Genomic DNA, 23,673 nt, shown 5'->3' on the forward strand with positions numbered 1-23,673 from the left:
CAAGGCTGAGGACAGAGGGGCCAGGCCACCCCAATGACTGGATGCCAGATGGAGCTGGTCCCTCGGCACGCACCAGGGGCTGGCTGGAGGGCAGAGAAGGTGTGGTCAGCAGGAACAGCTTGGTGCCTCCCTCAGAGCTTGAAACCTGAGTTGAGCTCCCAACCAGCCCGAAGGCACCGTACCCACCCTGGCCAAGACTACACTCACCACCACCCCCCCCGTTTTTCCACACATGCCCAACCCAGGACACCATCCGCAGGAACAGGAAACAGATGACACCCCAGGTTGGCACGGCCCTGCCCTCTCCAACCCACCGCACCCTAGGTCTTCAAGTTCCTCAGCCTGAGAGAAGTACCCCGATGCCTCTCACCCTCAGGGACAGGCACAGCACACTACGACCTGTTGGGGCTTGCACTCCTGGCCCTGGCTGTTCCTTTCACCCCATGTCAGTTCCTGCTCCAAGGCCTGTCCTGCCACCTCAGGTAACAGAAAATCACTCTGCCTGGCAGCCACCTAGGGCCCAGGAGTTATGCCTTCCACCAAGAGGGGCGGTAGCCTCGGCACCACCCCGGGCACAGAGGGAAGCAAGGTCCCAGGGATGAGCTCAGAACTATACGCCGCCCTCCCCACTGTGCCCCACCTCTGGGGCAGAGCCCTCTCCACCTGCTGCCGCCTCTGCCCTGGCCTCCTGCAGGGCTTGGCACAAACCCGCTTCCCGAGGTAGCCCCAGCCCTGACCCAGCACTATGCTGCAGTGTCCACCATGAGGACCACTCCACGGTCCCCATGTCTCCAGGCCACACCCCCTGCTGTCAAGGTCACCGGTTGGCCCAGATCCTCAAGCGGGACTCAAGTCCCCTGCAAGACGATGGCCTGAGTCTCAGCCCCCACCCATCACCACGAGGCACCTGGGATTCAAATCAGATTTAATAAATAAAACAGCGAAGGGGTGAAGGCAGCTTCACTGCACGGTGTGGTCCTTGGTGGGCCAGGTGGCCATGTGCGGCTACAGAGAGCCCACAGGACCCTGCCCCACAATCCCAGGTGAGCTGTACACCTGGCCAGAGGACCACTCTGACTTGTAAACACCAACATAAATAGAGGGAGGAGGCCGGAAAGAAGACAGGATCCCGGCCATCTGCTGGGACACCTTGACAAAGAACTGCAAGGGGCAGGGGGCAGGCAAGCGCGCCGGAGTCCGGCCTCGGTGCAGGCGACAGCAGCACTTCTGAAGCAACCAGCCTTGGTGCTGAGGGGGAAAGGGCAGCAAGGGGGTGGGCCACCAAGCTCCTCGAACCCTCCCCACCCCAGGGCTTGCTAAGGACCCCACCAGTCGCTCGGGGTCAGGATGGGTGGAAAGGCGGGAGGCAGGTAGGCATAAAGTGCGGCATTTCCTGAAGTGGAGATGTGGGCAGGGGCTGTGGGCAGGGGCCGTGGGCAGGGGCTGAGGGCAGGGAGGCCGGACAGAAAGCGAGGTATATGGCTCTGCACCCCAAGATCCGGCACTAAGCAGAGCTGGCACCAAGCCCAGGCAGGGCAGCCTGCAGCCCTGTCCCATCAGGGACAGAGCTGACTGGTGCTGAGGCCACCCAGGCAGAAGCTGCTGGTGCAGGCAGTAGGTCCTGCCCACCTCCCCGTGGGCAGTGATGTCTGCCCTTGCCTCTGCTGGCTACGAGGGGCCAGGGGGCCAGCTCTGCCCTGACTCCTGAGGGTCAGGCCCTCTCTGAGACCGGATGCCCAATGGATCCCAGGGTGCAGTACAGCCTGGAGCTGGGTGGTGGTGGCCCAGGGTCCAGTCTGGGTGGAAGGGCAAGGGCCAGAGGCCCAGCCACCTCACCCTGGTCCCAGTATTCGTTCGAAAGCAGAGAAGGTGGCAACCCAGCCCAAGCTGGGGAGGGCTCAGGAAGATGGGGGCAGGCCGGGTGGTGCCCTCAAGTCCCTTGTGGGCCACACAGCCCGCCCACGGCAGGGATCAACAGGTCATCACGTTGCAGCTGCAGAAGAGACGAGGACCAGAGTCAGCCACGCCTGTGTGGCTCCACACGGCTCCCCCTCACCTCCCCCAGAGCCACTTGTCCCCCAAACCCCTCAGGCAGCGTGCACTGGGAGCCCAACACCTGCCCTCATTTGTACCTTCTTACGTTTTTGGACATGTGATCATATTACCACGTCAAAATGGGTCAGATGGTGGAAGAGAATAAGACTAGGAAAGCAGTCACGACCCTCACAGGGCCACCACCCTTTGGCTGGGTCAGCCCAGCTCTGCCTAGGCAGGTGGCACTCACTGTGACAGGGGCTCCGAGTGCAGCCCGGGGGCCGGGCACGCTGGATGGCCAGCCAAGAAGGGATTCACGTCCCCGATGCCAATGAGTCCAAACTCAGTGACCGACAAGGCCACCTGCGCCGGGGCCGCGGGCTCCTCTGGGTCCTCGCTCAGACCCACATGGCTGGAGATGAGGGGCAGCTCTTCCGGCAGCGTGAAGTCCACAGCCAGTCTCGGGCTGGCACCTGGTTCTGGAGCAGCTGCAGTAGAGGGGTACACGCCTGGGTCGGCCAGGGCTGGGGGCGGCTGGGGCAGGGTCACGGCAGGGGGTTTATCCAGCTGCGGGAACGGGCAAGGCCCTGGCTCCGAGGACAGCAGGCCATCGGAGCCCACTTCAGGCTCACCAAGGCTCCTGGATGTGCCATCTGTGCTCAGCGGCTCTGTGGGAAGAGAACACAGCTGGGAGACCCCAACAACCCCACCAGGGCCCAAGAGCCACAGGACTCTCCTGCCTCGGGCCTCACATGCAGCCAGGCGGCAGCTGTGGTGCTGCCCAGCTCCTTCACAACACACTTCCAAGGCCAAAGATGCCTGCCACACTGCAGTCAGTGGACCCAGCTCAACAGCCCAGCCTTGGAAAGTGTGAGAGCAAATGCAGGCCACAAGCCATGTCTCCAACAGCACAGCAGCAGCAGAGGAGACCACAGCAGCTGGGGGTGATTTCCTGGAGACTGTCCCAGCCAGCAGCACACAGGCCTGTCACACCTGCAGGCCTCTGGGGCAACCACAGAGAGCAGACATCCCTCTCCAGCTCAACCTCCACACACGGCCCCAGGAAGCAAAGGGCCTGGCTCCTGTCCCTTAGGAGCATCACCAGCAAGAGCATGGAGAACTCATGGGGCCAAGTCTGGCTCCCAGATGACCCCAGGGCCCAGGATGCTGAGAGCTCAGAGCCACTCCTGTCCTCCCCAAGTGGCCTGGTGCTGAGGACTAAGCACCCACCCCAGGGACAGGCAGGCGCTCCAGTGACAGAAAGCCTGGGCCTTCGTGGGGGGCCACCCAGCCACTCCCCAGAAGGCCCAGATGACAGACATGACCCATCCTCAAAAGCTTCCCTCCTGAGATGACCTCAGCCACTTGGACACCCCCTGCTCACTGCAGCGACTGACCCAGACAGGTGCTAGAGGCCCCTTGGCTGTCCCCACAGTCCCTGACCGGCTGCCACCCACTCTCTCACCTGTGCGCACCCCCGCCAGGGTGTCCTGCTCAGGGCGGGGACGAGTGGGGCCATCAGGGTCACTTCCCTCCAGGTCCTGGTCTGTGTCCCTGTGCAGAGCAGGCTGTGAGGTGCAGGGAGGCAGGCAGGACCACCTGCCCAAGGTGCTGCCCAGATGCCCTCCACACCCACCCCCAGGCTGCAGTGGGCAGCCCAGCCTGGCCGACGCGGACGTTACTGCTACAGCAGCACTGCACGCACGTGGTTCCAGACGGGACGTACTTCCTCCGGCCCAGCCGCGTCTGCTGGGCAAAATAGTCATAGCGCTCCGACTTCTTCCAGAGGTAATAGTACTCCACACACTCGCCCACTGATCGTGTACGCACCTGAAGATGGACAGACAGGCATCCTTGGCCCCACTGCCCAGCCTCAGGCCCCTAGGGCCACTGGGTCGGAGCAGGAGTCTAGGCTCCAAGGTCCTTCAGAGCAAGAGTCCAGGCCCCCAGGTCCTCCATCTGGGGCTCATGGCCACTGCTGCTGGCCAGAGCCTTATCCTGAGGCCCCATCAGAGACCCCACCTCCTAGCCTGGGACCCTTCTTTTTCTCTGTGGTACCAACATCAGACCCAGAGCCCCCACCCAGCACCTGCCTCCACACCCCAGAGGCAAGCGCCAAGGATGGCTGGCAGCCTTCTGGTCGACCAGTCCTTCCTGTGGGCCCCTTGCAGTCAGCAGGTGCAGCCCACAGCCAGAGGATGGCACTTGAGCCAAGGGACACTGTACGAGCCCCACAGTGACACCCAGAAAGGGGGTAGTCACGCAACACCCCAGAAGCCCCGAGCTGGGGATGCACAGCTGCTGATGAGGGGGATGCAGGCCCCGTTGCTCGGTGCATCACACCAGGAGGTACATCCTGCTGCAAGCCTGGGGAAGACGTCACCCAAGCCTACTGCTAACCAACACGAGGCACTGAGGAGCCCAGTGACCCCCATACAGGAAAGCCAGGCGGCCTCTCTGGAGGGCGGCCTTGCATGCGCACAAGGCAGCTGCTAGACGAGGGCCAGGCAGTGGGCATTCCGTGGACCGCTGCTGTCTCCCACAGCCCAGAAAACACCCAGAGAGGAACGTGCCACAGATCCGTGCTCCTGGCTCTGCACACCAAGGTCTAATCAGGAGCGGGGCGGGCAGCGCCGCTTCCAGTCCAGCACTGGGAAGTCAGCCTACGCCCAATCACAGGACACGGCCTCCTGCACCGTGACCCTCAGAAGAGGATCGCGAGACACCAAGACACCCCCCACCACGTAAGCACCTCTGGTTCCTCTCCTCACCCATCCACCTGGACCCATCAGGAGGGACATCTGCCCCAAAAGGATCAGGAAACCAACGGGAACAGGGGAGAGGCTCAGGGAGCTGCCAGCCAGGCCAAGAAAGCAGCCAGTGGCACTGCCCTAGGACCCCGAGAGCCCCCAGAGCAGGACAGCCATGGAAAGGCGGGAGGACAGTGTCCCTGGATGAGTCAGCTGACCCCCAAGGCCAGGACGTGGGCCAAGGTGGGGTCTGCGCTGGGACTGAGCCAACAAAGGTCCACTTGGGACATGGAGCCTCAGCAATACCCACAGCTGGCCAAGAGGGTCCGGTCCACCTTTTAGCAGATTCACTCCCACGCCGGAGGCTTCTGCTTTTGAGGACAGGAAAGGGGCCTGGCAATGTGAGGAGAGGACACCAGAGCAAGAGGTGATCCCTGGGCCTGCCAGAGCCCCTGCCTTCTCCCCAGAGAGGGGAGATGCACCTTGTTGGCCTGTATCAGGTGGAAGTTCTTCCCATGCACGCGGAAGCCGTGCTCGAAGTTCCGGCACTCCTCCTCACTCCAGGCACACAGTCCATCTGCAAACAGCAGGGGGTGGTCAACTGGGCCCCAGGGGGCAGCATGGACCAGCAGAGAGGCCAGGGCTGGGCTCACCTCGGATCACCTTCACATTGAACCTCAGCCTCCGCAGGGCCTCCTCCACATTGAAATTGCACTTCACCAGCTCGTACAGTGCCTAGGGGAGAGGTACCATTTACTCTCCTCACACGTCCACCTGGACCCAACAGCAGGAACATCGTGCCATCTCCCAGGAATGACATCAGGGGTGTCCATGCCACCACCAAGAGTGGCACAGGTCAATTGTGCCACTGCCCAGAAGTGACAGGGGGCAGCAGCACCACCGCCTAGAGCGACATCTCGACAAGTGGCTCTGACATGAACTTGTGACCACGGTTGCCCACCCTGCACAGCTGGTAGGCCTGACCCCCTGGCACTGCGGCCCTGCCCGACCTGGAAGCCCACCTGCTCGCTGTCTATCACAGTCTCTCCCTGAGGGAGCTGAGAACCCGCCATCTCCTGCCACCTGCGCTTCGCAGCCCGATACAGGAACTCTTCCACCTCCCTCTCAGGGAGGACATTGGGGTCCCAGAGCAGCTGGTCTTCATTCTCATAGACTGCCGGCAGAAAAGGGCGTGGGTCAAGTCACAGGCCATGCTAGGAGAGTTGGAGCAGCCACCTCAGCACCTCCCAGTGGGGTGGATACCAACTAATGCCTCACACTCTTGTGGTCTGGGCCCACTATCTCTGAGCCTCTGCAATTCAAAGTGACAAACAGGTCCAGGGCCAGCTTTGGAGCCATCGGGGCCCCGAGTGGGCCAGTGGACACCTGACACAGCCAGGAGCTCAAAGGAAACTTCCTAGAGGAGTCCAGAGAGCTCTGGGGAGGGCCCACAGGAACGCAGGATGTGGCCAGCTTACAGCGACAGGCAGTACCACCAGAGGCAGTGGCAGAGGAAGCCAAGAAGCCCCCAAGCAAGGGCAGGGGTATCCTGGCCACTACAGCACAGACCAAGGGACTCAGGTCAGTCCTGCCACAGTGGTGGTGGGTGGCAGGCACACTCAGAGGCAGAGGACAAGCAGCAACTGGCTTCAGGACAGGGAGGAAGAGCTCAGCTGTGGCGGGGACAAACCAGCACCTGTACCCCTCAGCAGTCCCGGGCTTGCAGGGACCAAGCACCAAACCCACAAGGCCAAACAAAACCACAGTGCACCGGCAGGACATGGAGCACACCCAGACAGCTGTTCTGCAGGACAGTCAAAACAAAGCCACCGCACACCACAGGACATGGAGCACACCCGGAGAACTGTTCCACAGGACAGTCCAAGGCACCTTCAACCACACCCAGCAGGCTACTCCTGGCGCCAACGGCCTGGGCAGACACGCTCAGATAGCACAGTCCCTCCTGCAGCCCACACTCCAGCCCTGCCTGGACCAAGGGGGTCCCTGAGAGAAGAGTGGGACAATCTCTGGAGAAGACAACATCACACACGGCCTGGAACATGGTCAGGAAAAAATGTAAGAGGAATATGAGGCACCAGCAACCATGAGGCTGATACGAAGCCAGCATGCCAGGACCGAAAGCTCAGACAGGCAGAGGAGGATGAGAGGGAAGACCAGCAGGGGCTCTAGGCAGAGAGTGGAAGTTGTGCTGAGGGACTTCCAGGACTGCAAACCCAAACTACAATATGAGCCCGGGGGGGTGGGTGGTGGTGGTGGTGGTGGTGGTGGTGTTCCCACAGCAGCCTGGACTAGCACAAGACAGGGCTCCTGGAAGCGAAAGATGCAGCTCAAGCGTCCTGAGAAAGAACAGAGTCTGCAGGGTAAGCCCCCCAGCAGCCCAAGGATGTGCCCATGCCTCGGGGAGCAGACACTCAACTGATGAGCTGGTCTGGGAAGGCAGCACCCACAAGGAGACGAGCAAGTAGGAAAGCACACCACTGCAAAATGCTTTGGAAAAGGCAAGGCCAGACCCTCACTCACACACAGGGAAGGGTAGAAGGACAGCAGAGGCCACAGCAAGCCGTTGACCAACAGACACCAGCCAGAAGGAGGTGGACCTGCCCGTGGGTGCACAGAGCAAGCCAAACACCCAGAACTGGAGTTGTTCAGACAACAATTGACCAGCCCTTCAGAGCCATCTCTTGCACAGCAAGGACCACGAGAAGCGCCTCAGCAATGCTCAGGCTGGCAGCGCCATGCACACTGCCAACTGGTGGAAGTCACAAGGGCAGGGGTAAGGGCAGCACATCGTCAAGTGACACTGTGAAAGACTGGTCACGTGACCTTAGGAGAGAATTCCAAGGTCATTACAGACTAGGCTATGTGGCTGGAACCAGGAGACCGACAAATGAGCATTTGAAAAATCAAAAGGAAACCAAGAAAAAACAAAAGCAAACAGAAAGATGGGACCCCAAAGCTCATGGTTTCATGCTGAAATGATGGGTCTTCATAGTACCTGAACACACAGGTGGACTCGCCATTACACTAAAACACCAACGCCACCACAACAGATAAATAAGATCCAGTGTGCCAAGACACACAGCTGGTGTGGACCGGAGCTAGCAGGGTGACCTCAGAGACACACACAGAAGCCTCTGCCTATAGCCAATAGCATCTCTATAGCAGTCTAAGTCTGGCTCGTGGACACACTCAACCAGCTACAGGGGACTTCAGTGACGCTCTCTGTTCTCTGACAGGTAGATGGCTGCCAACAAAGGTCACTATAAAATCCCCAGTATTTTGAACTTAAACAGAACACCTCTGAGAACCCATGCATCATCAAGAAATCACAACAGACACTAGAGACCGACAAATTGAATTGAAATAAAATACAAGAGAATAAAGATAAAAGTAAAAATTAAATGGAAATCAGACAGCAAAGGAAGTCAAGAAGCCTAAGTTGGCCCTCTGTAGAGTAAGACAGTTGATGAAGCCCAAACAAGACTGATTGAGCCGAAGAACAAAGGGAAGACATAAATGCCAAGTCGGAAACCTTGGGGTGTCACCAGAAACCTAAGACACTTCCAGCAGGAGGGCAGGAGGGTGCCACCAGAGCCCACCACCTGCAGCACGGCTCACCAGAGAGGGTGCTCCAACAGATCCCCACGGTTCAACCAACTGAAGTTTTTATTAATGACCTTCCAAAAAACAAAGCAGAACCAAACCCCAGGTTCAGGGCGCTCCACTGAAGTGTTCCTGCAAACTTTCAAAGGGGTAATTACAGCCACACACACACACACACAATCACACTCTCTCCTGGAGGCTGAAGAAAGGGACCCTTCCAGATACAGCGCAAGAGAGCAGCCCAGCTCAGGGACACAGGTGCTCGGCACACAGCAGCAGGCCAGGCAGAGCATAGCAGGCCCATGGGGCTGCTGCACACGCTTGCCGTCAGCCAGCAAATCAGCAGGTTCCCAGGTGTTGTTTCCCGATTCTTTCACACCCTGTAGCACCTGCAGCAGGAAGCTGGCCCAGTGCAGCACTCCTATACTCAGGGAAGTGATGATGAGGAGCCGATGCTACGGAAGGCACCCGCTGGCCGTAGGAAAGAAGGGGTGGCAACAGTCTTGCCGCGCAGTGCTGAGCCTGGTGCACACACATTTCCACAAGCAACAAGGAGGTCGGGCCACATGAGGAGGGGCTTCAGCACCGCACAGCCACTAAAAACAAGACAGAGGGGGTGCCCAGCACACAGCGGAACCAGTGCACAAGCCTAGCGGCAACAGCCAAGATGGCCCCACAGGGGACTCCCACCCATGAGAAGTGTGCAGTGTGAGTCCTGAGTTGAGGCTGAAGGCGAGGACAGACACCATCCACTCCTCTCCCACCCTGACCTGCACTCACAGGGACACAGGTCAAGGGAAAACAAGTCAAAGACTGGAAAGAAAGAGGCTGTGCTGTCCTCAGCAAACAGCACAATGGGGCAGTAAGAAACTAGCAGATCCACAAAGTTCTAAACTGATTACGTACGAGATCAGTTAAAATAACAAATTGCAGTTCTACCAGCAAGAATCCAGCAGGAAGTACCAAGTTTGGAATATCCTTTGTGACAGCACCGTAACTGAAGACAGAAGTGCCACCCTAGAAAGCACACAAGCACTGTCAACGCTGGAGGCCCAAGGGCACAGCAACCCAGACCCACAGGCAGAACTGCTGCCACTGCTGACCCAGCACCTCTCCCCCTAACCTCCAGCTCAGCACAAGCCTCCTCAAAACCCTGGCGGCTTCTTGAGGCAAGTGACCAGCCAACCCTAAAACCTCAGCAAACATGCCAGAGCAGAGCCCAATGGTCAGAGAGGCCCTGCCCCAGAGGGGAAAGAATGTGCTTCCAGGCATGCACACCTGGAACAGCCTCAGGCCCCACCAGTAGCAGCTCAGACAGCACAGTCTCCCATGCCAGCGGGAAAACCTCCAAAGGAAAGTCTCCCAGGACCTCAGCCCGCCACCCCAACACACTGCCAAAAACACAAACCAACAGTGCCTCATTAAAACCTAGGTATCAGCCAGGGCCAAAGGGCACTATGGCAGTGCAGATACCAACCCCAGACAGTGGCCCCCTCAGAGAGAACCAGGCTACAGGTTGTACACCCTTGAACATGCACCATGCCTGAGTACGTCCAAGTGGCTAGTGCACACTGCGCACAAGCGAGAGCCGCAATGAGGCAGTCCCCTCCATGGGAGACTCTTGCAGCAAGGTGTGGAGCAGTGCAAGGCCAGCACTGGAGGGATCTCCTGCACAGCCTGCCCACGCACAATAGAGACACGTGGGGAAGAGAGCAACACCAACCAGCAAGGAAGGAACACGCTGTGAGGACACGCAGGGCACGCTGCCCAGGCCGCGCAGATGTCCTCCCAGATGCAACACTGGCCAGCGGCCACAGGAACAGCCCTGGCTGCCCCAGGAGGGCACAGCCCCGGGGCAAGCTGGGCCAGGAAGGGTCCAGCTGGAGTCTACACCAAGGCTCGAGCCCCTCAAGGGCATAGCCAAGGAGTGCACAGGGAGGGCCCTTTCTAGGGCAGCACCTCTCGTCACCTACGGCCCTACTGAGGCAGGCACATCCCAGGCACCCGGGAGAGACCCCTCTACCCTCAGTACTCTGCTCTGTCCCAGACCCCAATCCCACTGCTGAGTCACAGGGAAACAATCCCCCAGCAGGACGGCCTGGGCCCTGCAGGGCTCCAGGGCAAAAGGACAAAACCCAAGCCAGCAGCAGGTGGCCAGTCTAGAGGAACAAGAGGGCTCCAGATTGGTGGTGGTGGTGGGGTGGGGACAGAAAGACAAGCATCACATCCCAGAACAGCAAGCACCTAGAGAGGATCAAAGCAGGGAAGGAGACACAGGGACCACAGGAAGGTATCTGCAAGGACATCTAGCTGCAAGAGGAGGGAGAAGGAGAGGGGAGGGGCTGGGAAAAGGGTGGCTGGGGCCAAGACTGCACAGAAGGAAGGACAGCTCAGCATGTGGCAGCACAGCCCAGGCTGGGCCCTAGTCTCCATATAGACCAGCTGCTGAGCTGGGGTCCCCTGCTGCTCTGGCTACTCACTCTTCTCATGTCGGCTCAGGTGCAGGTTGCTGAGATCAGCCTGGAACTGAGGTCCCACCATGATCTCCTACAGAGGAAAAGTCAGTATCAGGAGCCCAGCCAGCCTCCAGCCACTTGGGAGGCCAGTTGCCACAGCCCTGCCTGGACTCTAGGCTGCAGACCATTGCCCCAACCCGCCTGTGCAACCTGCCAGCAGACAATGGGAGATCCAGAACATCCTGACAACAGCCCAGCAGGCCCCAGACAAGGTGTTGGCCCCACTGCCAGGCCCAAGGGTGGACCCCAGGGCAGGCACAGAGCACAGTCCCAAGACCCTGCTGCTGGTCCGGCCCACCTCTTGGGAGCTGTGTGGGCCATTCCCCTGGGACAAAGGGCACAAACCCAAATCAAGGGCTCAGCTGGTCCTGGCTTTGGCCAACAGGGTCAGGAGCTGCCAGCTACATACCTTCTTACATTTGTTGGCAGGAAGAGCGTCCTCCTCGGTGTCAGAGGAGGCAGAGGAACCCGGCTCTTTGCCGTCACCAGCCAGGAAGCGGGCTTTGGGAAAGAGAAGTGAGCTGCACCTGCAGCCCTGGGAGTGGGCCGACCCCTGCTCTCAGGCTGCAGCCTGGATACTCCCTTCTTTTTACAACCCCATCCTCCACTATGACCTTCCTCTTAAGCACAGGGCCAAGAACCACCTACAAAGAGGGGCCTCTCTGCTGCCACAGAAAGCCAGCACAGAGGCAGGCAGGTCCTGGAGTAGGATGGTTGGGGACAGTCTAGGAATGCTATCTTTGGACCTGCTAGAAAAACTAACAAGTTCCCTCCTGGTTTAAGCCATGATTACCTTGAGGATTCGCAGGCCAGGACAGAGGAGAGCTCAGCATCCCAGTACACATGGTACCCTCCACCCCACATCCCAGCTGGAGCTCTGCTCACCCAACCTAAGGCCAGTTGCCTGCATCCCCAGGGCCAGGCACAGGCCAGGCTGGTGGAGGGAAGCACGGGGACACCTACACCCACTTTGGTTGGGGAAGAGGACTGAGGCCTCATGGGCAGTGACAGATGGGGCGAGGTCATCAGCAGAGGACTGTGTCTCCTCCTCTTCTCCTGAAAGCAAGTCCTTCGCTATTTGTTCCTTTTAACAAGAGAGCAGAGAAAATGATGCAATTTGGTTTGTTTTACCATCAACACAACACATCGCTGCTGCCACCCTGGCCACAGCACAGAGCCGTGGGCGTGCCCACTTTGGAGCTGGGCTTGTGGCACACTCTCACTTCGTCTGGTTCTCAACTTCCCTGACAGAGACCCCATGCTCTGGAAGCCCCAGCATCCTGTCCCGTGATTCCCCTGGCATCTCCTCTGCCCGCTCCATCCACCCAAACCAGAATGCCCATGGGCCAGCCCAGAACCACCCTGAACCTGGACAGGAAACCACAGGTGGACAACAACCCTCCCTTGGCCTTGGGCTTGTTGACTGCATCTCCCTTGTGGGCACAGGGCCGCCTCTGCTGGCTCCCACATGGAAGCAGTCAGGGGCCATGTGTGAGTCCCCCCTTTACTGGGGGCCAGTTCTGGGAGGGACCCTCACTCACCTTGTCCAGAGTCATGTCTGGGAGGTTGGGGGCTGATTCACCACCTTCACTCTCCCGCTCTGAGATGGGGTCAGATGCCTCGTAGCCGTAGAGTGCCAGCAGCTCGTCCAGGGGCATGTCACTGCTCTGCACCGGAGGGGATGAGCCCTATTAGGAGATTGCCCAGGGCTCTGGTCCCCACTTCTGACTGAGGCTCCCAGGGCTCCACCACCAGGACCATTTGTCTACTTCTCAGCAAGACCCCACGTGGCTGTGCTGCCCTGCCAACCCTCAGGCCAGCCCTTGGGGACTTCTCTACAGCCCAGGACAGGTACAGGTGCCCAGCCCTTGGGAGCTCTTCTGCAGCCTGGGACAGGCAGAGACATCTGAGTCTAGAGGCTACCAGTCCAGAACAGGGACAGGTAGGGACAGCCTCTGTGCACATCACACTGCCCAGCTCCTGCCTCCCTCCTTATACCCCCAACTCCTGTCCTCATTCTCAGGGCCTTAGGTCCTCACAGAGAACCAGCAGCTCCTTCCAGCCCTGGCCCTGGAGACAACAGGCAGCATCTGGGCATGGCCATGGGGCTCCCAATGACGTGACGGAGGCTGGTAGCAGGCTGAGACCCCACTTCCCTGGATACCTTTGCAGCAGGCCTGATGTACCTGCACCCTCCACTGCGCTGACACACAGGCCAGTCCTGAAGAGCCTGTGGGCACAAGACTGGTCCAGCACAGCCACAGCAGTGCACCACAGAGCGGGGCTACTATTCTGAACACTCAGTATGAAGTCAGCAACCTCAACAGCTCTCACCCTGACAGGCATGATAGCTGTGCGGGGTGCGGAAGGCATACAGAGCGCCTGCTGTGTAAGTAGGGAGGTAGCCACTCCAGAGCATGGGACGGATGGGGCAGGCAGGAGCCCACCGTCCACTTCTGTCTGGAAGAATAGCTGGCAGACACTCCATGAAGTTCCCCTTCCTCCACAAATTCTTTTGTTTTTTTAAAAAATGGAATAATTTTCTCATCTGCACAAAAATGTTATTTCCAGGGGCTGGGGCTGAGCGGTACAGCACTCGCCTGGCACGTGTGAGGCACTGGGTTTGATCCTCAGCACCAAATAAAAATAAATAAACAAAATAAAGATATTATGTCCAGGGGCTGGGGATGTGGCTCAAGCGGTAGCGCGCTCGCCTAGCATGCGTGCGGCCCGGGTTCGATCCTCAGCAGCACCACATACCAACAAAGATGTTGTGTCCGCCGAGAACTAAGAAAAAATAAATAAATGTTAAAAATTCTCTCTCTCTCTCTCTGTCCCCCTCTCTCACTCTCTCTTTAAAAAAAAAAAAAAAAAAGATATTATGTCCAGAGCTGGGGATGTGGCTCAAGCGGTAGCACGCTCGCCTGGCATGCACAGGGCACTGGGTTCGATCCTCAGCACCACATAAATATAAAATAAAGATGTTGTGTCCTTCGAAAACTAAAAAAATAAATATTAAAAAATTCTCTCTCTTTAAAAAAAAAAAAGACATTATGTCTAACTACAACTAAAAAATATATTTATTTTTTAAAAAAGGTTATTTCCATTAACGTATATTTGGTGCCTTTTCTGTGGTTGTTGCTGCTGGGATTGAACCCAAGGGCCCCAGGCACGTTAGGCAAGTACTCTATCACTGAGCCACACCCCAGTACTACTATTATTTTCACGAACTAGTGAACAAATATTGTCAAATGCTTCAGTTTTGACGGAAAATGCAGTAAAAGGCAAGCTTCTCAGTCCCTCCCTGACTTCAGGAGCACAGAGAACCTCTGAGAACAGCAGACCTGAGCTCAGTGCAGTCATGTCCAGCTGCCAAGATGGCCTAGAGCCCCACAAGAATAGGGTCAGGCTGGCATTCTGTAAACAGGTGTGCACGTGGTGCTTGCACAGAGAATCCAAGAGCTGAAACCTCAAGTGTGCCCAGAAGGGCACAGCTAGCCAAGTACCTGGGATATGAAGTCTTTGTCCAGCTCCTCCTCGGGCTTCTCAGGGCACTGCAGGGGCTCTGTGCACTCCTCCTGGAGACTATAGTTCTGCGACAGGATCTCTGCAAGGTTGAACTGATGATCTGCAGAGCCCATGGACACCACTGTGGAGGAGACCCCAGCCTGGGTAAGCACCTCCCAGTGCCCATCTCCAACCACCACGAGGCAGCTGAAGATGTCCAGGGTAGGGAAGGCAGTGGTGGCCCTGCCATCCCAAGGACGGAGCACTCAGTGTGCATCCACATGCATTCTGGTGCACACAGAGGATACCCAGCAGGGCCAGCTCCCGCATGCGAACCCAAGAGTCTCCAGGGACCATGGGGTGCTGACCAAGGAGCACATTAGTACACACACACACACTTTAAGGGTCTGGGGCATGCGTTTCTTTCTGGGGACTGCTTGGTCCTCCTGAACACAGATACCCATGAAGGCCTGCAGGAAGGTAAATGGCCTAAGAGGCAGGTATCACTGAGGTTAGGGTGGAAAGAGCAGAAGGGCTCCCAGGTGCCAGGGCCAAGCCTGGCCCCACAACATAGTATAGACACAGGAAGGCCCTGACGCCTAAAACCTGGGGTGGTGGGCTACACAGCTCACTACAGGATGGAGCTGAGCTGTCAACACACCAAGAAGCAGCACTATTAAGTAGGGCCCACAGGACAGGACCCACTGCTAGACTTTGGGTTTTCCCAAAGGTCCAGGGTGTGTCCACTGCACCTCCGTAGTGATTTTCAGCAAGTTAGATTCAAAATACACACAAGAGGGAGCTGGGGCTACACTTCAGCGGCAGAGCACTTGCCTCACACATGTGAGGCACTGAGTTTGATCCTCACACCACAAAAAAATAAATAAGGATATTGTGTCCATCTTAAAAAAAAAAAAAATACACACAAGAGAAAACAGCCAGGGCTCAATTAACCCCAGGACAGGGGTGTGGGAGCTCAGGGGGCCCAGGGCAGTGGCCTCTGGAGGACAGCTACAGAGTCAGCACAACTGGCTAGGCGGCTGCCTGCAGAGTGGCACCCAGTACAGGTGAGGGAGCCAAGGGCTGCCAGTGCCCCGAACTTCCACGGCCAGTCCTGGAGGAGGTGGGAGGGAGACAGGGACATTGCCACTCCTGCAGGGCTACAGCTGGAGCGATGGCCCTCTGCCTAGCCTGCAGCAAGGGTCCAATCACAGGGGCTCTCCTCTCCTGCAGCAACACCTCCACAGGGCCAGGGCAGTGGCCAGCAGGAGAGGGCCTGGGAGCTTCATCCCCGCCCAGTGGGTGCAAGTACCTAGGGTGTCTCCTGCCTAGCCCTTCAGCCGGTTCTCCCTCAGCCAGTCACTCCCGGAGGCCACAACAAGCAGATGCCACCCCCAGCCCCAGTGCAGACCTGCACTCTAGTCCACGCAGGGTCGCAGCTGGCCCTGCCTGGGAACAGGGGGTCCTGAGCACTCTGCCACACACCTCCACCTGACCCAGCAGAGGCTGGAAGCCACCAGAGGGTTCTGCCTTTCACAGCCAGAGGCCCTGATGGACCTTGGCAGGAAGACAGTACCTGCTGTCTGCAAGCCGGGCTCCCTGGGACATAGGCTGTGAGAGAGGCAGGAGGCCACGTGAGGACTCTGCCTCCCCACCGAGGAGGCCTGCAGAGACAGAAAAGCAAGGTCAGCTCCACAAGCCCAAGGCCCAGCTCCCACCTCCCCTCGGGTGGCGTTCTCTCAGCCTCCAAAGGCTGGGCAGGGGCACTGAGAATGGAACAAGCAGCATGCACCCACACAGCCCACTCCAGGGCCCAAGCACTCACACAGGAGAGCTTCCCACATGGCAAAAACTGCCCACCACCAACCCCACAATCCCAACCAAGCTGCAGCATGCACAGGCCTAAGGATCTCACACTCAGCAAGAACCAGGCACAAGGCCACAGCGTGGGACCCAGTAACAGGAGACATCCAGGACAGGGGAGTCCAGAGACAGGATGTGGACTCATGCATGCCAGAGGCTGGGGAGGGGTGGGGGACTGACCGCTCACGGGAACGGTGTTGCTTTAAGGGATGATGGAATGTTCTGGAACTAGACAGAGGTGCTGGCTGAAAAACCACTGATTCTACATTTCAGGTAGATTTCACAGCATGTCAATCTAGCGTGTGAAACTAGGGACAGAAGGGACTCTCTCAGCCTGATGAGACACCCAGGAAGCCCACAGCCACACCCAGAGACCAGACTTGAGCTTGCCCTCCATGTGGGGGTGTGGGGGGCTATCTCCCACCACTCCTACTCAGCACCTCCCCAGGGGTCCCCATCCACGCAAGAAAAGGAAATAAAAGGAACCCAAATGGATAAGGAAAGAACAGAACTATATCGCTGGTGACATGATCTTGTGCCTATAAAATCCAAACTATAAACTATTTAAACGAATAAATGATCTAAGCAAGGTTGTAGGGTACAAGATCAATGCGTAAATATTCACTATATTTCTATATACTAGCAATGGACAATCAAAACATTAAGACAATTCCATTTACAACAGTGACAAAAGCTGCATAAGACATACCCCTTAAGAACACAGCAGGGGCTGGAGTTGTGGCTCAGTGGTAGATTACTTGCCTAGCATGTATGAGGCACTGGGTTCAAGTCTCAGCATCATATATAAATAAATGAACAAAAGTGTCTATCAACATCTAAAAATATATATATTTTTTTTTAAAGAGAGAGTGAGAGAGGAGAGAGAGAGAGAGAGAGAGAGAGAGAGAGAGAGAATTTTTAATATTTATTTTTTAGTTTTTTTTTTAGTTCTCGGCGGACACAACATCTTTGTTGGTATGTGGTGCTGGGGATCGAACCCGGGCCGCACACATGCCAGGCGAGCGCGCTACCGCTTGAGCCACATCCCCAGCCCTAAAAATATATTTTTTTAAAAAAAACAAAAACAGAGCAGAACCAGGCCCAATGGCACATGCCTGTAATCCCAGCAGCTCAGAAGTTCAAAGCCAGCCTCAGCAACTTAGCAATGCTCTAAGAAACTTAGTGAGACCCTCTCTCAAAATAAAAGATATAAAGGGCTGAGAATGTGTCTCAGTGGTTAAACCCCTGGGTTCAATCCCCAGACCAAAAAATAACAAAACAAAACTTTCATACTTCATTATCAATAAAGTAAAACAACTCACAGAATGGAAGAAAACACCTGCCAATCAATCATACACCTGGCAAGGGACCTGCATGTATAAAGAACTCTTGTAACTCAGTAACAAAAAGGCAAACAACTCAACTTAAAAAAGGACACAGGATGGACTGGAGCTATAGCTCAATTGGCAGAGTGCTTGCCTTGCATGCACAAGGCTCTGGGTTCAATCTCCAGCACCACAAAACACATTTCTCCAGTGAAGACCTGTGAATGGTCAACCAGCTCACAGAAAGACACTCAGCATCCCTCGGCATGCAGAAGCACCAAGGCCCAGCAAAACACCCCTTCTCAGTCACAGGATAGCGTCAATCAAAAAGACCGATAACCACAACCACTGTCGTGGACTAGTCCTGGGGAATGTCCAACTGAAGTCTGGACATGAACGGTCACAGCAGGGTCAGACTCACATGGAAACTACGTGGAAATAACCTCGACATCCATCAGCTGACCAACAGAAACACAAACCAGCCTGGAGCATCCTTGGCCAGGGCAGCAGCGAGGTGACAGATGCAATGTAGAGGGATCTGAGGACCTGGTGCTAAGTGACAGCCAGACACACAGGCCACAGTTTGTGACCCAGTGACAGAAGAGTCCAGGCAACAGGGGAGTCCAGAGACAGAACATGGACCCACAGGTGCAGGGCTTTTAAGATGATAAAAATATTCTACAACTATCTGTTGGCAGTTATGTAACTCTGGAAATACTAACAACCATGAAGTTCTACGAATTACAAGAGGGCCACTGCGAGGCAGACGAACTTATCTCAGTAAAGCACTGCCAAACATAAATAACTAAAATGTTTAATAAAATAAAGCTTAAAAGTTTGGGAAGGAACTCCTTTGTCACTCGGTGCTCGGGAAATCCTCACATGAAGTGTGCTCATTCTCTCCTTAAGGAAAACCAGGAAACCAAAGCTCAGAGAGATCAGGCCACTAACCTAAATTCACACAGTAAGCATGTGAAACCAGTACAAATTCAGTTCAGGCCTTATGTCAGAAATCCTCGTCACCCTCTGCTCAGAATACAAGGACAGTGCACACTGATGCTGGAGGGAGAGCTAGGAGGCACAGGGTGCCCTCAGCACTGCAGAGACTTGGCAATAGGGCTGCAAGGTGTATTCACCTGACCGAGGTCCAGAAGCCCCTGAGGGTCTGGTGGGGAGGGAGCAGACCAGCCCAGCTTTAGACAGTCTACCCAGCGGCGGCAGAGGGCCATAAACAGAGCACAGGAAGCAGCACCTATGGTGCTCAGAAGCAGGCCAGGGACCTGCAGCCCAGGGGCCTCTCACACCTCACGCCCTGGTAAAGCAAGGTGGCTTCACCTCCTTCCTGGACACACAGGTAAGCCAGCCCTGTGGCCACCTTACACAGCCACGTGCATGGCAAAGCATGATGAGAGCACCCAGGGTGCCAGGAGCCCTCCTCAGCCCTCTCCAGGACCGCCTGGGATGGGGGGACAGGAGCTCCCAAAGCAACCTTCCCACCTATGCCAAGGGACTAACTTTCTGTTCTCACAGCCAAGAGGCCTAAGTGAGGTGGGGGAGCATCTAACGAGGCCACAGTTTGGATGACAGGTTAACAACGGCCCCCACAGGCTCAGTGTCCAGAAAGAATGAGAATAACTTTTGGCCTCAGGAATGATGGCCTGGGGTCCCCGAGCAGGGTCTGAAGAGGACTCAGCCCTATCTGACTTGCCATCTAACAGGGCTCAGGCATGAGAGCAGAGATCACCAGCCAGGAACAGCCAATGCAGAGAGGCCTGAAGACCCCAGGACCTGGGGCTAAGTGAGCAGCTGGCTCCCCCAGGACCACCAGCCTCAGATCCTACATGCATCTCCAAGGGGCTCCAAGCTCCTCAACACTTACCAGGGATCACGGGTCATGGCTGGCCGTCCTCCCCCACCCGTTTCTGGTGCCCACACAAATGGCAGATTCCCAGGTCCTACTTCCATTTACTTAGAACATACTGGATATCCCCCACAGCGTCAAAGGCCAACAAAAGTCAAGCCTCTGCTCTGTGGAGAGGAAAGGAAGAACAGAACAGGGGCTGGTCAAAGGCAAAAGAGAGGACTACAGACAAGGGCCCACACAGGTCTTCTAGGGACAGAGGAGGAAGCAAGCTGGTATACACGAAGACTCCCAACTTCTCACAGAGCATAGGACGGCCCTTCTCTCAGGGCAGCACCCCATTCCAGCTCTCCACTCTTCAAAGCTTGACCCAGAAGGACATTGCAACAGATTCCACACTCCCTGGAGGCTGTGCCCACACCTTCCACCCACACACTCTGCTTCCTGTGTGACCACATGGAAGCACTCTCTCCAGTCTGGCCAGGCCTGGTCACAGCAGGTAGCTCAGTTTTCTACCAGGCCTCCTTAGGAATAGCCACTCCTGGAACACAGCCACCATACTGCATAGAAGCCCAAGCCACACACAGAGGCCAGCAGCCAGGCACAAGTGAGGAAGCCCCCAGCAAGTTCCAGACCCAGCCAGCACTGTGCCAGGGGAAAGAGGTCCTACGTGAGAACTGCCTGCTTGAGTCAGCCCCAAGAATAAGAAATGACAATAAAGTGAGTGCTGTACTGTCCCTGAGTCGACTTCTGAGGCGGCCCATTACACAGCACCAGTTAACAACAGCGTCCTCTGGAGTCCTCCCTGACCTCACCACCCATGCCCAGCCCAGGCATCGGGTGTCCCCTTGACAGCCCTCATCTTACTCCTCCATCTCAGCATTTGCTCTGGGTCACCAGAGGAGCAGGTTCTGCCTGTCTCCACCCACATGGAGTTGCCAGTCTAGTCCAGGCACACCTAATGAGCTGTGAATTCATACAGCATGGAGAGAGAAATGAGGGCACGAGAATGAAGACAGGATGGGGCTGTGTAATTGAGCATCAGGGACAGCTCTGAAGTTCTCTCCAGCAGGGACCAGAAGGCAGAACAGTTCCAGGCAGCCCCACAGTCCACAGAGCACACCAGACACCAAAGGAGCCAGGGGCTGCAGGGGTCACAGGGGCCACACCACAGGGTGGCTGGTCATAAGAGATGATAAGGGCAGTGAAAAGCCACAGAGGGTCTGCAAAGGAGTGAAAGCTGGCACATTAGGTTAAAAAGATTAATCTAGGACCAACAAGAACAGGATGGAATGTTCCTGTCTTTCCTGGGTGCTGATGATTATTTTGAGACAAAAACACAACGATTAAGCAGATCAAAGCAGCTAATACTAACCAACCACCAAATGGCTTACAAATGGCTGCTTTTATGGGTTAAAGACAGCTGAATACTAGCCATTTCATAAGGTTCAACTTCCATCTTTAATTCACAGTGCCAAAACCTCATGAGCTTTCTTAGATTGGGAGGTCAACATCAACTTCCCAATCTAGAGACTCAGTCCTTCTGCAAGGCTCCAGGGCCAGATAAGGCCTCCAGAACGGAGGCTGGCCGGGGCCCTACAAGATCAGCATCTACGTGTGTTTTAGTCCTTCATTGATCAGCGCCTCTAACCAGTTTCTAGACAGGCCCCATCTGTTCTACGCACTGTGGGAATCCTACGGCATAGCACAGGCGACGGCCTACACAGGCTGCGGCCTCAGAACATCAAATCAAATGAACTCTACAGGGCTCCACCCCAAGCTGCTTTTATGGGTTAAAAACAGTTGAATACTAGCCATTTCATAAGGTTCAACTTCCATCTTTAATTCACAGTGGCAAACCCTCATGAGCTGGTCCAGCCAGGCACCCAGACAACTACTGTCTCTCTGGCACAAACACAGAGCTTGTGGCTGCCCTGAGAAGGCCACAAATGGGAAAGAATGGCCAGTCCCACCCTCCACAACGCCTACACAGGTGAAGCCAGAGTTCCAGTCCCAGCTCCCAGGCCTGCTGTGCCTCTTGGGGTGGGTGCCTTCTCCTCTCTGGGACTCAGGAGCTCCACGCCTGACACAGTCCGTCCTTGGGTTTGGGGATCCCTTTTAATTTCTGCAGGAACAGAGCCAACAGGCCGCAGGCACGGAGCGGCAGCGCGCCCGGAGCCCATCTACGCAGCCTGGCAGAGGCTGCACCTCACACATCCCTTCTCCCTCCCGCTGTACCTGGGCGGTGAAAGCCAATCTACAGGGTCCCGCGCGCCATCCCAAGCCCAGCAAGCCCCAGACACCAAAGTTTCCGTTCCCAGGGAGTAGTTCTGGGCAGGGCGGTGGAGTCTGACGGACACCACAGCCCCAAAGCCCTCAGTTCTCAAGTCGCAGATGAGAGCAGTCTACACACTGCCGGCCCAAGGTCTTCCGAGAAGTAACTCCATGAGGAGCGGCCGACCAGCTCAGCCCGGTGGTCAGCCTAGCAGCCCACGCCGCCTCCCGCGGGTCCGCAGTGGGGCCGCGCGGTCCCGCCGGACGCCACCGCCCCGGCGCTCCGCAAAGTTGGCGCGCGCGCCGGGAGAGCTCGCCCCCGCCCGCCGCGCCCCCCGCGCCCGCGCATGCGCGCCTCAGCCCGCGATGTGGCAACGCGGGGGGGGGGGCCGCCGGGCCGGGGGCGGCCGCCGACGAAAACCCGCGCCCCCGGGCCCCGAGAGGGCGGGCGCCCCGGCCGGCCCCACGGCTCCCGGCGAGCGGCTTCAACCCCGGGCCCCTAGAGCTCACCACGGCGGCGGCGGGGGGCGCGGGCGCGGGCGGGGGGCCGGCTCCCCCGGCCCGCTCACTCACCTCCGCCATGGCCGTGTGTGCGCGGGAGGCGGTGGCCGCGCCGGGATCCCCGGATGAGGGGCCGCGCGCTCATTGGCCGAAGCCCTGGTGGGCGGGGCCGGGGCGGGGCAGCGCGTAGTAGGTGCGCGGGCCTCGCGAGCGGGCAGCGGGCGTCGCGGTTCTGTCAGTGTCGCGGCCCCGCACCCTCGGGCGCCCGAGGCGGGTGGGGTGGGTCACGCCCTGCGCGGCGGAGGCCGGGACTGGAGGCCAGCTCCGCCCGACAGGTGCGAGGGGCTCGGTCCGTTCCCGGGTCCTGCCGGAGCGGCTCAGGGACCCCCGCGCCTGCCGCCGAGATGGGGAACCGCCCCGAGGGCCCTGCGCCGCCGCGCCCGCTCCTCCGAGCGCTGACGTCATTCGCGCCGGGGCTCTCCCCGCGCTCCGGACGTCTCGGGCGGGCGAGTGGGTCGGTTAGTGGACGCGCCGGCGGGCTCAGCGCAGGCCCTGCGCGGCCTTGCCCCGGGCGCTGGGGCGGCCAGTGAGGCTGGAGGTCAACGCACAGGTGCGGGAGTGGCCCGGGAGCCATTGAGTGGCGGTGCAGAGAGGGTGTTTTCAAGGTCGGAAAGTCGTTGGGGGCGGCCGATTCGTTTCAGTGGAGACGTGTGGCCACCTGTTGTCAGGGGATACGCGGGAACATCACAGGCCCCTGGTCTGGTGCCCTGAGGAGGACACCCCCTCCTGCACCCGGTGGAACGCAAGACCTTTGCAGGCAAAGCCGAAATGTGGCGAGGAACTGCGGTTTTCCGAGACCGGACCCCGCAGAGGGGCAGAGTGACACAGCAGACGTCGTCGAGTGTGTTCACAGGATTAGCTGGAAGGATGGGATCACCGTGAGGTTTACTGGAATCAATGACAGTTCTGTGTTTCTGTAGGAGAACATTCTTACTTAAAAATTCACACTGATTCTGGGCGAGGGGCACACGCCTGTAATCCCAGGGGCTTGGAAAATTGAGGCAGGAGGATCCAGAGTTCAAAGCCAGCCTCAGCAACTTAGAGAGGCACTTAGCAACTCAGTGAGAATCTTTCTCTAAATAAAATACAAAAAAAAAGTTCTGGGGATTTGCCTCAGGGGTTAAGTGCTCTTGAGTTCAATCCTCTGTACAAAAAAAAAAAAAAAAGAATTTACACTGACCTATTTAGAGTATATGCAACTTATTCCCAAATGGTTCAGAAAAGCATGTTCTTGGGGCTGGGGTTGTGGCTCAGTGGTAGACTGCTTGCTGAGCGCGCATGAGGCACTGGGTTGGATCCTCAGCACCACATAGAAATTAAAAAAAAAAAAACATGTTCTCATCTACAATCAGTAATAA

General features: G+C 57.2%; 1 protein-coding gene across 15 annotated transcripts; it reads right to left on the minus strand.

Annotated features, from left to right (window-relative positions):
• Nucleotides 1-908: 908 nt before the first annotated feature.
• On the minus strand, nt 909-22,472 carry Mier2 (MIER family member 2). 15 transcript variants are annotated; one of them, XM_078031964.1, is made up of 15 exons: nt 22,328-22,429; nt 16,475-16,602; nt 16,008-16,095; nt 14,431-14,573; nt 12,466-12,612; nt 11,888-12,008; nt 11,334-11,425; nt 10,889-10,955; nt 5,807-5,958; nt 5,438-5,519; nt 5,267-5,361; nt 3,671-3,864; nt 3,500-3,588; nt 2,285-2,702; nt 909-1,993 (listed from the first exon to the last, which is right to left on the minus strand). In XM_078031964.1, the coding sequence occupies exons 4-15, from the start codon at nt 14,563-14,565 to the stop codon at nt 1,972-1,974; spliced, it is 1,614 nt and encodes a 537-aa protein (XP_077888090.1). In that variant the 5' UTR covers nt 14,566-14,573; nt 16,008-16,095; nt 16,475-16,602; nt 22,328-22,429; the 3' UTR covers nt 909-1,971. The 15 variants fall into 15 exon arrangements, with proteins under 15 accessions (XP_077888090.1, XP_077888100.1, XP_077888069.1 ...); XM_078031974.1 differs by lacking the exon at nt 22,328-22,429 and adding an exon at nt 21,719-22,052; XM_078031943.1 differs by lacking the exon at nt 16,475-16,602 and having other exon boundaries at nt 22,328-22,472.
• Nucleotides 22,473-23,673: the final 1,201 nt, after the last annotated feature.

Source organism: Ictidomys tridecemlineatus, chromosome 2 (genome assembly GCF_052094955.1).
Source record: "Ictidomys tridecemlineatus isolate mIctTri1 chromosome 2, mIctTri1.hap1, whole genome shotgun sequence".
In the NCBI taxonomy this organism is placed as follows: Eukaryota; Metazoa; Chordata; class Mammalia; order Rodentia; family Sciuridae; genus Ictidomys; species Ictidomys tridecemlineatus.